Here is a 14,325-nt window from a genome sequence, read left to right as displayed (position 1 = left end):
AGGGGCCCCAGAGCTGCTATGAATAAATGCTCATCAAGGTGTAGCTACGCCCTGCCTGTCAGAAGCTGCATCATAGTGAAGAGCAACCAAACTATTGCAAGTCCCCTACAGCAACTAAACAAAAAAAATAAAAAATTATATATATATTGTATTTTTCGTTCTATCGGACGCACCCCGTTTTAGAGCGGGAAAATAGGGAAAAAATATTTTGAACTCACCGAGGGACAGCGCAGGGTTTGAGTCGGGCGACGGAGCAGAAGAGGCAGCAGAGGTCTGAAAAAGCGTAGCTCCGTGTGACAGCGGCGCTTGTGTGCGGTAGGAGGAAAGGAAGAAGCCGTTTGGTGGAGGCGGGGAGCAGCAGCACTACCCCCGGCGCTCACCACCAATCAGCGGTACGTACGGGCGGCAGTGGGGAGGAGAGAAAACGTCTGACTGATCGCACATTTGTTTGTGCGATCGTGTGTTTAACGCGCCATCACGCTAAGTAAATGACGGCTGCGCATTAAATTCGCGATCGCGCTAAAAATGGAGCATTTTCGGCACATTCGCTCTATAAGACGCAGCCACTTGTTTCCCCCGCTTTGGAGAGGAAAAAAAGTGCATCTTATAGAGCGAAAAATATGAATATATATGAAAAAAACCCCATGAAAGGCAGAAGAGCGGCGGCAGCGGGAGAGCGAAGGTGCGGTACAAACCGGAGTCCAATCTATAAACCGCCCCAATAACGTACTGAAGGGTCACAGCTGTGCTACACAGCTGCAGCGCCCCCTACTGCCTTTTCTGCCAGGCAGGGAGGTGAATACAGATTTCCGCACCGTCGTCTTCCAGCTGCAGAGCAGAAAGGGGGGTTTTAACAGGAAATAAAAAAGTACAGAATCGTCTGACGAAGGATCCCGCAGACACCGAGAACCGGCTGTTCAGACAGTCATTTAGTTCCTTCTTATATGCCGATTACTTGTACTGCCGGGGATTTACAGCTCGACGGTCTCACTGCACCGCCTGTCAGCACAGACCGAGCTCAGAAAATAACAGGGCCTCCCTGGCCACAGACCGGACCACCTCTGTAAGGCCGTGCGCAGCGGCACCGGACAGCATGCAGACCCCCCCACCCCCGAAATCAGACATGTACAAGCTGGATGGTGGAATTGTGGAGGTTCATTTATTGAGTCCATAGTTTGTAGAGAAGCCGGTCAGCAGGGGTCAGGAGCCGGGACCGTCAGACGTTGTACCCGATGAGGCCTCCTTTTCCGATGCATTCTCCAATATAAAACCAGAAGAGGATCTCGGTGGCCACCAGACCGTTCCTCAGCGCCTCCTGCACAGAAACAGCAAACAATGATCAGCCAACGAGTCCGTATAAAGACCACCAGACTGCACCGTGCGCTGCGAACTACAGGGGGGTGTCCAACACCATCAGCGAGGTCCTGTATGTGGGCTGGGGCTGATTAACTACCCACCCTGGTATACAGACAGTTACTGGGGCCAGACGACCCGCTGGCATCACAGATCACATCGCACTGCGCCAAATGCCACAAACATTAAGATGGAGTTTTTTTTAAAGGGGTTTTGTCATCATAGAATTTTTTTTCCTCCACGGGTCATCTTCCTACGGCACTCTCCTCTCCTGGAGCCTCTGCAGTCCCCCCGGGTCACGTCACCTCCAGCCCGTCGCCTTGTTATGAAGCTGGCATTCCTCACATCCTTTCCTGCCGGTCAGGTCCCTGTGCTGTAGCTTCACCGGCTAGGAGGGAATTCTGATCTATTGCCGAGACAGCGCACATGAGCAGTCTCTGAAGTAGATCGGCACTCCCCCTGCTGGCCTGTGATGTAACGTACATTGGCTGGCAGGAAGGAGACGGACGGCAGTGTATGTAACCTCACAGGAAGCAGAAGAATCTGCCGGCTGGAGGTGAGGTGACCCTCCGGACTGCAGGAGAAGATGGGGGAGGTGAAGATCTGGTAAGTAGATCGACGGGGAAGGAATAAGTATAGATTTTTTTTTTAGTGTCAGAACCCCTTTAAGAAAGGGAGAAATTAATGAATAAAACAGACATGAATTTCAGGCACATTTTCTAAGAATGTTCAGGGTGGGCTTTTCTTCAGTTCATACATTCTCCTGCCGTGTTTTTCCAGCCTCACAAAATATTATACATAACAGATTTTTGTACTTACCGTAAAATCTCTCCCGTTCATTGGTGGACACAACTTGGACTGTGGGTATAGCTGCTGCCACTAGGAGGCGGCACCAAACAAGTAGCTTGGTGCCGCCTCCTACTGTGCCCCCCCCCCCCCAAATAAGACACTGTCTTATATTAATTCTTGCCCCAAAAGAGGCACAGTTTCTTTTTTTTTTGGGGGGGGGGGGGGGGGGGGGCGAGGGCCTTATACTCATCTGGTCCACGGCGTCTCGGTGCCTCCCACTGCTGGTCTCCGGCGGCAATGCGGCAGTCTGCAGTGTCCTCCGCGCTGAGATCCTTTTCTTTCTGGAGACGGGACTTTGAATATCCTGCTTCCAGCAAAGCGAGTGCTGTGATTGGGTCGAGTGTCAGCCAATCAGTGCCGACGCTTGATGAACCATTCAGTGATGTCATTTACTGAATGGTTGCGAATGACCGAGCGCCAGCTCTGGTTGGCTGGCACTCGATCCAATCACAGCGCTCACTTTGCTGGAGGCAGGGTAGGGCAGCTTATATTTCAAAACCAGGGTAGGGCTTACTTTCAGGGAAAACCGGTAGCAGCTATACCCCCTGCAGGCACCAAGCTAGTTTGAATGCAGTAGAAGCAGCAAATAGGATAAAACAGTCTAAACTATATTTAAAAGAAAACCTTAACCCCTTAGTGACGGCCCCAGTGTTTTAACATCCTGCCGCGGCTGATCGCAGCTATTAACCCTTTAAATGCCGCCCCCGTGGTGAGATTGTGGGGAGCCATGCAGGTGTCATGGCAGCCGGGGGCCTTCTGAAGGACCCCATGGCTGTCTTGGCCGACAGTCCATCAAGCCTTCCCCGTGGGGTGGCTTGGTAGGCTGCCTGTCAGAATGCAGTATGATGTAATGCTATAGCATTACATCGTACTGCAGGAGCGATCAAAGCATCGCTAGTTGTGATTCCCCGGAGGACTAAAAGAAAAATGTAAAAATAACAATAAAGTTCTAATTATAAAAAAAAATAAAAAGTAAAAGTAATGGCAGTTAAAAAAAAAAAAAAAACCCTTCTGCCATATTTGCAATATAAAAAAAATCAAAATAATAAAACAAAATAAAAATCCGTATTTGGTATCGCTGCGTCCATAAAACTCCAGTCTATCAAAGTAATGCATTGTTTATCCCGCACGGTGAACGGCGTCTGAAAAAAACAAACAACGCCAAAAATGCACTTTTTTTGGTCACCCTGTCTCCCAGAAAAAAAAATGTAATAAAAAGTCAATTGTACGCAAAAATGGTAGCTATGGAAACTGCAGGACGCACCGCGCACAAGGCGCCTCACACAACTATGTGGACACAAAGATGGAAGTTACCGCAGAAGAGGGACGGAAAATACATTTTAAAAATCAAGTATCATAAAAAAAATAAAATAAACCCTACAAGTTTGGTCTCGCAGTCATCGCTCCGACCCGTAGGATAAAGTTATCAGCTCAGTTTTGTTGCAGTTTGTGCGCCGTAGAAACAAGACGCACCGAAAGATGGCGGAATGTCGTGTCCCCTTCCCCCCATTTTTCTCCACTTAGAGTTTTTTAATGAAGTTTTTCAGTACATTATATGGTAGATTATACAGCACCAATGAAAAAATACAACTACAACCCTCATACAGCGACGGCGATGGAGAAATACAGGAGTGATGATCTTTTTTAAACAGGGGAGGAAAAAACGAAAATGGAAAAAAAAAAAAAGCTGCGTCACTAAGGGGTTAAACAATGCAACAGAGCTCAGAACCAAGTGCGACTCCAGGGGGAACACTCCAACAAGGGGGAGAACATGGTGAAAAGGTGAGCAGCGGTTTACAAAGCTTTGGGGGGGGGGGGGGGCAATGAACAAGACCGTGATTTTATGGCAAGTACAAAGATCTGATATTCTCGTCCGTGGAACGTTCCAGAACCGACCCTCAAGGATGGAGAGAGTGAATGCGACTGCATGCGGACAGTTTTTTCGCCATCTGCAACGTTCTCTGACCGAGAGAAGCATCAGCAGATACAAGTGTCCCCCGCCAGAATGTAGCGGCGCTCACGCAGCAGCCTTACAGAGACACCGCCGTGTACAGACCAAGAGCCGGTAACACCAAGGCTCCGCCTCCACTGGACGTCATAGACCTCCAGCCCTGTGGACCCGATCCAACGCAAGATCAACGATCTGGAATCCAATTGTCCACATCTTGGGCCGACTGGAATCACAAAGATGGTCAGAGCATCTGGGAGACATTAATCCTCAAGGTTCGAACAAAGTCCAATTTATGGAGAGAGGATTCCCTGGGGTGCACGGCGGAGGGCCGAGAGGAAGGCACAATGTCCTCATCGATGTGGAAGGACCATCTGGTCGCTACTGAAGACTACCTTACAGGGCGAAAGAGCTGGGATGTTACCCAACGACTCGAAAGGGATAACCTGCAGCCTGTCCAGTACCTGCGGAAGAGAAGACCCCACAAGAGAAGCTCTCCTCGAAGAGGGAGGGGCCACCGAGTGTCAACGAGAATCACCGGCAGGCCCTTCCACTCAACCGCCTTCAGAAGTTGAGATATGAAAGGAAGACGTATCACTTTAAAGAATCTACTGCTGGAGCCCGAGGGTCCTGCCATCTGGGCACTTCGACTGGAAGTTTGTGGTTGAACCTGGATGCCATCAGACCGCCGTCCGGATGACCATCTGTGACAGAGAAACATGTCGGGGTGTAACTCAAATTGGGGAAGGGGGGGGGGGGGGGGTGTCAGCCATCCGATTGTAAACCCCTGGTATGTGAACTGCTGAGAGCGCCGGAAGGTGATCTTTAACCGGTGTCATGATGTTGGCTGTCATGGCTGGTCCCGCCTCAGTGATTTACGTATACGCCGGCCATCATATTGTCTGTTAGGACCTGGATGGGGAGGCCGGTTACCTGGGATGTGAAGTGCTGAAGTAACAGAAGAGTGGCCCACAGTTTTTAAGAGCTGATTGGAAGAGTGGACTCCTGTTCCATTAGGTGTCCTGCGTTGTTAGTTTCTGCAGCGTAACCTTCCAGCCAAGTAGACTGGCATCCGTTTTGAGGACCTGTCAGTGCAGTGTCAGAATGGGGCGGCCCTGACGGATCTGTAGGAAGTCCAGCCACCAGAGAGGATTGTGTTGAAGCTGTGGAGGTAGTTTGCAGATTTATCCCAACGGGAGAGAATGCCCACTGGAGTGGACATGTGTGAAAGTGCCCAATCGGATGGCCTTCAAGAATGAGTCCATCAGTCCCGGTGCTCTCATGCAGTGGTGAATGGTCACCAAGGATTGGGTCTGCAGAGAGCGCACCTTCGACTGACGGAGATGCACTTTCTGAACTCGGGCCTTTGTTGTGTTGAATGACAGACCCAGAAAGATCAGACATTGAGATGATAATCCATCCAAACATGACAAAGTGTCTGAAGTGACATGGGGACCGTACAGATGCTCCAACCGGGTCAGAACTGTCACCAAAATGTCAGAGGTAGGAAGTGGCCAATATCCCCTGGGAAGTAGAGAAGCAATCTTGAGAATAAGCTGATAGTTCTATGGCGTAGCCTGAAGAGATGGGTCTTCTGAACCAAGGAGTCAAGAGACATGAGCGAGTCAGGTCTCCCTAAACAGGTAAAGTCGTCCCCCCATCCTGAATGGATCGGATGGGGGCCGCCCTTCATGCAGAAGATTTTGTGGAAGCGGACTTGGAGGATTGGGAAGACCAGGAAGTTTGTACTTGAAAAGAGGGCTCGCGATTGTGGTCCTGCGAGGATTTCTTGTTGTCCGAGGACCTGGGACTGGAGAGACGAAGACAAAAATGGAGGGCGTTTCTTCTTAAGATCTTACACGGATGGCTTTCTGCTGTGGAAGATGAAAACTCTTCCCATCAGTTACTTCAGAAAATCTCATCGAGTCTGGCGCCACAAGGACCACTTAGAGGTGGCATCTGCTGCCCACGACCTCAGCCAGTGTTCAAGGCGAGATTACCGAAGCAGCTGAGGCGCGAGCCAAGAGCCTTGCTGTATCTAGAGAAGCTCCGCAGAGAAACCTCCCCGCCTGCCTGATCTGCTGGGAAATGTTGGCCAAGTCGTCCCGAGGACAGAGATAGAATGCTCCAACATAGTTGCTTAGACCATTCAGTAGTGGCCCTAACCAACCCAGGTAGAGGCAAACACAGACCAAAGGGCCAAACCCATAGCCTCAAAAGAAGCCTTTGTAAGGGATTCCAGCTTTTTGTCCCAACGCCCTTAAAGAAGGAAGCATCAGCAATAAGACAGATAGTCTGTTGGGATAACCAGAACACTGGAGGTTCCACTACTGGTGAAGACCACTAAAAAGGGATAGATGGCGTCACAACGCTCAGGCTTGGTAAGTGTTCGTTAGGAACGTTCCATTCCTGTGCTGCAACGTCTGTGAATTTGGTATGAAAAGGGAAGACTGGCGGGGAACGTCTTGGGCATCAAAAGAGATTGCTTCCATAACTGCAGTCGGCAGCTGATCCTTCACCACCATCAGACCATCAACCAGAGAGGAGAGCCGATAGGTCTGTTCCCTGTCCAGGTCGGAGTCCAAATGAGACCCAGAAGGTTCCCCTCAGAGTGACTTTGGTTTCTGGAAAGAGCTCTGAGCATGCCCACGTAGGACCTGGGGCGGGTGCTGAGGCTGGAAGTATGCGTCGAACAAGGAGGACTAGCCCGTTTCTACAACGGGGTACTAGAGCCTCCACGCTGCAACGCTGATCCGAGGAAGAGCGGCACTGACTACAAGAAGTATATGAGTTGGGGGGCTATTACTACTGGGGCCACCAATATAGGGGTCACCATTACCACACAGGGCGGATTTGCTGCGGTATTTACAGTATCTGTAGCAGCAAAGTGGAGGAGATTTTGAAAATCATCCACAGGGTGTGGAAACAATCTGCACAAACCCGTGTGGACGCTGACATGCGGTGCGAGACTCAATTCCGCAGCATGTTTATTTAACTATGATGTATATCAACAGCCCACCCAGCGGTCTTGCATGTCCTTTTTATAACGACGGAGGTAAAATAATTATGTTGTGATAAGCCCCGCCCCCAACCCCTCCCCTGACCACACCCTCTGTCCCGCTTTGGGGCTCCGTGAGAAACTTTTGCTTCAAAAAGGGCTCCATGGCTGAAAAAGTTTGGGACCCACTGCTCAGGGAACGGGTTTACCTAACATTAGCATTACCCGGCGTCTCCTTCCATCCCTCTTACCCTGACGGTTAGTTCCGACAGCCGGCCCCTCTTGTACGACTGCATTAGTCCCTTGATGCCCTCAATGGCTTTGGGAATTTCTGCAGGGTTTGGCGGAGTCAGCTCTACCCGGGCGTAGTACCAGAAGGTCGCCAGTCGCGGCCGGGAGTAGTTGATGGTGGCTGGAAAAGAAGAGCAAAGGATGAGTAATAGACAACATTCACATCAGCGCAGCAGCGGGGGGAGCGAGGACCCGCAATACACCGGGGAAGGGCCGTTGGCTCCCTTCATCTGTATGAGGCCCTAGGACCGGCTTTTGTGTAGTCCCCATCACTCACTGTCAGTGGGTGACATCAGACATGGCCGACAGCGAGGACCACCCACTTGACACATTAACAGAGCCCGTCTGGGTGAAGGGAAGAGAGTATGAAAAACCAGGCTAGAGCCGGCGCCACCGACTGCCCCGCACCGCCCGGCGCCACCGACTGCCCCGCACCGCCCGGCGCCACCGACTGCCCCGCAACACAGAATCCAGGTTAACCCTCGCTGAGCCAAAGGAAGGTATAAAAAACATTCTTTAGGGAAAGATCTTTTGCGGATCCTTTAAGGCAGCGCAACGCTTTAACCGTCTGGTGATGCTGCAGATGATCGCTCCACGGCGCCCCCATCAGGTACCGCACCTTCCCATAAGACGTGCTGCAGATCCCGTTACGCCATATAAGGGTGGAGGTGCAAACTGCTGCAGAGCATTCCGCTGCCACGATCTGCACGAGGGATGGGCAGCAGATTTCAGCCATTTTCCAACCCGTGGCACATTTGGTAAGCCGTGCGGATTCTGCTGCAGACTCTTCTACAGAAGGGCACATCCTGCGTTGTGGAGTATTCCTGTACGCGTGAGCGCCCCCTATTGGTTTACAGGCGGCGGCTCCGGAGACTACTCACCACAACGACACGTGAGCATCATGGGCTGGATGGCTGCTCTGGCCCGCCTGTAATACTACATTTGTCCTGTAGTGGTCGCTGTGGAGCACCTGGGGGGCAGGAGCTGTGTGCTGGGGGCAACCAGCTGACACCCACATTCTGCCTGATGGCGCAGCGGATGAGTTACCCGGCGCCACACCGCGGCCTCTGCAGGAATACCCAAGCCGAGCAGGAAGGGGGCGCCGCAACTCCATTAGCATGCAGATAAGTGGAGGGCTCCACCCCCTCCAGTGAAGAGGCGGAGTCCACAGCAAGAACGCTCACGCCGAGGATCTAAGAGTGATGGCGAACGCAAACTGCAACCCAAGACCCACTTACTTACTGCAAAGTGCCAACACGTTAGGGGGCGGGGCTTATCATGCAGACAGGGGCGGGGCCTATCACCACGTCTGATGTTACTCCCATCATTCTAAAAAAGGGTGGGGCCGTTTCAAATAGGCGGGTGCAGCTGCGGCCCCTGCCGCTATTCACTAATGTGGTGAGCGGCCGATGGCGCGTGCCAGCGGGGAGGGCTCTGCGTGCCGCAGGTTCGCCACCACTGATCTAAGATGTCGCACCGCAGCTCGATTTTCATGTGGACGGTTCTCCGGTTGTGGGCGTGTCTTCCGCTCTCCGCCGCATGGCCAACCCGGTGATCCGGTATGGACTCCCTGCATAAACACTGGGAAACCCCAGAGCTCTCTGGCCCCCGCGGACTTCACTTTTAATAGGGATCCGTCCCGCTGTGGAGGGGAGACGTCACGACTCGAGCAAACGGGGGAATCCGCAGCGCAAAAGGGCAAGTCCAGCGGTCAGTCTGCGGCAGAGGAGTGGGAGGAGGATCCGGCGAACACGGAGTGCTTCAGTATGGCCACACCCCCGCGGCGTGCGCACGCAGCTGGTGTCACAGCGGGGGACCGTATGGGGGTACGGGGCTGCAGACACTGCGGTGCGTCACAGCGGGGGACCGTACGGGGGTATGGGGCTGCAGACACTGCGGTGCGTCACAGCGGGGGACCGTACGGGGGTACGGGGCTGCAGACACTGCGGTGCGTCACAGCGGGGGACCGTACGGGGGTACGGGGCTGCAGACACTGCGGTGCGTCACAGCGGGGGACCGTACGGGGGTACGGGGCTGCAGACACTGCGGTGCGTCACAGCGGGGGACCGTACGGGGGTACGGGGCTGCAGACACTGCGGTGCGTCACAGCAGGGGACCGTATGGGGGGGGTACGGGGCTGCAGACACTGCGGTGCGTCACAGCGGGGGGCCGTATGGGGGTGCGGGGCTGCAGACACTGCGGTGTGTCACAACGGGGGGCCGTACGGGGCTGCAGACACTACGGTCCGTCACAGCGGGGGGGCCGTACGGGGCTGCAGACACTGCGGTGCGTCACAGCGGGGGGGCCGTATGGGGGTACGGGGCTGCAGACACTGCGGTGCGTCACAGCGGGGGGCCGTATGGGGGTACGGGGCTGCAGACACTGCGGTGCGTCACTGCGGGGGACCGTATGGGGGTGTACGGGGCTGCAGACACTACGGTGCGTCACTGCGGGGGACCGCATGGGGGTACGGGGGCTGCAGACACTGCGGGGGACCGCATGGGGGTACGGGGGCTGCAGACACTGCGGTGCGTCACTGCGGGGGACCGCATGGGGGTACGGGGGCTGCAGACACTGCGGTGCGTCACTGCGGGGGACCGCATGGGGGTACGGGGGCTGCAGACACTGCGGTGCGTCACTGCGGGGGACCGCATGGGGGTACGGGGGCTGCAGACACTGCGGTGCGTCACTGCGGGGGACCGCATGGGGGTACGGGGGCTGCAGACACTGCGGTGCGTCACTGCGGGGGACCGCATGGGGGTACTGGGGCTGCAGACACTGCGGTGCGTCACCCGGGGGGCCGTATGGGGGTGCGGGGCTGCAGACACTGCGGTGCGTCACAGCGGGGGGCCGTACGGGGCTGCAGACACTGCGGTGCGTCACAGCGGGGGGCCGTATGGGGGTACGGGGCTGCAGACACTGCGGTGCGTCACTGCGGGGGACCGTATGGGGGTGTACGGGGCTGCAGACACTGCGGTGCGTCACTGCGGGGGACCGTATGGGGGTGTACGGGGCTGCAGACACTGCGGTGCGTCACTGCGGGGGACCGCATGGGGGTACGGGGGCTGCAGACACTGCGGTGCGTCACTGCGGGGGACCGCATGGGGGTACGGGGGCTGCAGACACTGCGGTGCGTCACTGCGGGGGACCGCATGGGGGTACGGGGGCTGCAGACACTGCGGTGCGTCACTGCGGGGGACCGCATGGGGGTACGGGGGCTGCAGACACTGCGGTGCGTCACTGCGGGGGACCGCATGGGGGTACGGGGGCTGCAGACACTGCGGTGCGTCACTGCGGGGGACCGCATGGGGGTACTGGGGCTGCAGACACTGCGGTGCGTCACCCGGGGGGCCGTATGGGGGTGCGGGGCTGCAGACACTGCGGTGCGTCACAGCGGGGGGCCGTACGGGGCTGCAGACACTGCGGTGCGTCACAGCGGGGGGCCGTATGGGGGTACGGGGCTGCAGACACTGCGGTGCGTCACTGCGGGGGACCGTATGGGGGTGTACGGGGCTGCAGACACTGCGGTGCGTCACTGCGGGGGACCGTATGGGGGTGTACGGGGCTGCAGACACTGCGGTGCGTCACTGCGGGGGACCGCATGGGGGTATGGGGGCTGCAGACACTGCGGGGGACCGCATGGGGGTACGGGGGCTGCAGACACTGCGGTGCGTCACTGCGGGGGACCGCATGGGGGTACGGGGGCTGCAGACACTGCGGTGCGTCACTGCGGGGGACCGCATGGGGGTACGGGGGCTGCAGACACTGCGGTGCGTCACTGCGGGGGACCGTACGGGGGTACGGGGCTGCAGACACTGCGGTGCGTCACAGCGGGGGACCGTACGGGGGTACGGGGCTGCAGACACTGCGGTGCGTCACAGCGGGGGACCGTATGGGGGGGTACGGGGCTGCAGACACTGCGGTGCGTCACAGCGGGGGGCCGTATGGGGGTGCGGGGCTGCAGACACTGCGGTGCGTCACAGCGGGGGGCCGTACGGGGCTGCAGACACTGCGGTCCGTCACAGCGGGGGGGCCGTACGGGGCTGCAGACACTGCGGTGCGTCACAGCGGGGGGGCCGTACGGGGCTGCAGACACTGCGGTGCGTCACTGCGGGGGGGCCGTATGGGGGTGTACGGGGCTGCAGACACTGCGGTGCGTCACTGCGGGGGACCGCATGGGGGTACGGGGGCTGCAGACACTGCGGGGGACCGCATGGGGGTACGGGGGCTGCAGACACTGCGGTGCGTCACTGCGGGGGACCGCATGGGGGTACGGGGGCTGCAGACACTGCGGGGGACCGCATGGGGGTACGGGGGCTGCAGACACTGCGGTGCGTCACTGCGGGGGACCGCATGGGGGTACGGGGGCTGCAGACACTGCGGTGCGTCACTGCGGGGGACCGCATGGGGGTACGGGGCTGCAGACACTGCGGTGCGTCACTGCGGGGGACCGCATGGGGGTACGGGGCTGCAGACACTGCGGTGCGTCACTGCGGGGGACCGCATGGGGGTACGGGGGCTGCAGACACTGCGGTGCGTCACTGCGGGGGACCGCATGGGGGTACAGGGGCTGCAGACACTGCGGTGCGTCACCCGGGGGGCCGTATGGGGGTGCGGGGCTGCAGACACTGCGGTGCGTCACAGCGGGGGGCCGTACGGGGCTGCAGACACTGCGGTGCGTCACAGCGGGGGGCCGTATGGGGGTACGGGGCTGCAGACACTGCGGTGCGTCACTGCGGGGGACCGTATGGGGGTGTACGGGGCTGCAGACACTGCGGTGCGTCACTGCGGGGGACCACATGGGGGTTCGGGGGCTGCAGACACTGCGGTGCGTCACTGCGGGGGACCACATGGGGGTTCGGGGGCTGCAGACACTGCGGTGCGTCACTGCGGGGGACCGCATGGGGGTACGGGGGCTGCAGACACTGCGGTGCGTCACTGCGGGGGACCGCATGGGGGTACGGGGGCTGCAGACACTGCGGGGGACCGCATGGGGGTACGGGGGCTGCAGACACTGCGGTGCGTCACAGCGGGGGGCCGTATGGGGGTACGGGGCTGCAGACACTGCGGTGCGTCACAGCGGGGGGCCGTATGGGGGTACGGGGCTGCAGACACTGCGGTGCGTCACAGCGGGGGGCCGTATGGGGGTACGGGGCTGCAGACACTGCGGTGCGTCACAGCGGGGGGCCGTGTGGGGGTACGGGGCTGCAGACACTGCGGTGCGTCACAGCGGGGGACCGTACGGGGGTACGGGGCTGCAGACACTGCGGTGTGTCACAGCGGGGGGCCGTATGGGGGGGCCGGGGCTGCAGACACCGCGGTGCGTCACCCGGCCGTCCTCAGCAGGACGCGGCGCACATTCTGGTCACGCAGCGCATACTTTACCGCTGTCACAAGTTTCTGCGTAAACGAGTGCGAACCGGGGAAAGACGCGGAGAAGGCGGGCGCAGCGAATCCATCAAGGGGCCGCGCCGCCACCATCTCCACCCAACGACAGCGAGGAGGACGTCGCCATCACCGCCTCCACGGCCCCTCCGGACAGCCACTTCCCCTGGGAATCTAGGCCGCAGCAGAGCCTCATCATGGCTGAGAAGAGGCGGATGGTCGCCCCGCTGCCCTCATGGCGGGAGGGGAGTCCGCAGACGCCGCATGGAGGCCCCGCCGCCGCTCTCACCGCTCAGCAGCTGAGGCGCCCTCACGGTCAGGGTCTTCACGAGCTTCTGCGCCGCCTGAGCCATCGTGTCCGCGGAGACCAAGCGGCCGAACGGAAAGTCACCTCCGAGCAGTAGAGAGCGAGCCGGGGATAGAGCGGCCCAATGTCACCCGCCCAGAGCAGACGAGACGAGCGTAAAGGACAGAGCGTCTCCCAATGTCACTCGCCCAGAGCAGTCGAGATAACCGCTGGAGGACAGAGCGTCTCCTAATGGTCTTCCCCACAGAGCAGACGAGACCAGCTAGTTAAGGATAGAGCGCCGCCTCGTCTAGTGAATCACGTGGTATGGGTTGGGCACGTGACTGCACTTGCCATTCCACCAGTAATTCGCTGGTGACGTCAGAGTCCTGCAGCGCGGCTTCCGGCTCGTGCAGGTGGAGCCCCCTGGTGGCGAGCAGCATCAACTGCCTGCAGTGTCTGAACAGAGTCCAGTGGAGAACGCTTCGGTCATGTCAGACGACAGGCCGGGCCCATCCTGGGGGTCTGCAGACACGTGGCGGTCCGGGCCCAGCCTGGGGGTCTGCAGACACGCGGCGGTCCGGGCCCATCCTGGGGGTCTGCAGACACGTGGCGGTCCGGGCCCAGCCTGGGGGTCTGCAGACACGCGGCGGTCCGGGCCCATCCTGGGGGTCTGCAGACACGTGGCGGTCCGGGCCCATCCTGGGGGTCTGCAGACACGTGGCGGTCCGGGCCCAGCCTGGGGGTCTGCAGACACGTGGCGGTCCGGGCACATCCTGGGGGTCTGCAGACACGTGGCGGTCCGGGCGCATCCTGGGGGTCTGCAGACACGTGGCGGTCCGGGCCCAGCCTGGGGGTCTGCAGACACGCGGCGGTCCGGGCCCATCCTGGGGGTCTGCAGACACGTGGCGGTCCGGGCCCATCCTGGGGGTCTGCAGACACGTGGCGGTCCGGGCCCAGCCTGGGGGTCTGCAGACACGTGGCAGTCCGGGCGCATCCTGAGGGTCTGCAGACACATGGCAGTCCGGGCCCAGCCTGGGGGTCTGCAGACACGCGGCGGTCCGGGCGCATCCTGGGGGACTGCAGACACGTGGCGGTCCGGGCGCATCCTGAGGGTCTGCAGACACATGGCAGTCCGGGCGCATCCTGAGGGTCTGCAGACACATGGCAGTCCGGGCCCAGCCTGGGGGTCTGCAGACACGCGGCGGTCCGGGC

The 14,325-nt window shown here is 58.7% G+C and overlaps 1 protein-coding gene across 1 annotated transcript; it reads right to left on the bottom strand.

Moving 5' to 3' along the window:
* Positions 1-1,137: 1,137 nt before the first annotated feature.
* ATP5MG (ATP synthase membrane subunit g) lies at positions 1,138-13,335 on the bottom strand. The gene is made up of 3 exons (XM_066606046.1): positions 13,114-13,335; positions 7,400-7,560; positions 1,138-1,315 (listed from the first exon to the last, which is right to left on the bottom strand). Exons 1-3 carry the CDS (start codon positions 13,175-13,177, stop codon positions 1,217-1,219), a joined length of 324 nt encoding a protein of 107 aa, XP_066462143.1. The 5' UTR covers positions 13,178-13,335; the 3' UTR covers positions 1,138-1,216.
* Between the last annotated feature and the right edge of the window lie 990 nt (positions 13,336-14,325).

The sequence above is a fragment of the Eleutherodactylus coqui genome, chromosome 6, assembly GCF_035609145.1.
Source record: "Eleutherodactylus coqui strain aEleCoq1 chromosome 6, aEleCoq1.hap1, whole genome shotgun sequence".
NCBI classification, from domain to species: Eukaryota; Metazoa; Chordata; class Amphibia; order Anura; family Eleutherodactylidae; genus Eleutherodactylus; species Eleutherodactylus coqui.
Note: the sequence above shows the minus strand (reverse complement) of the source record. Positions and strands in the feature narration are given on the sequence as shown.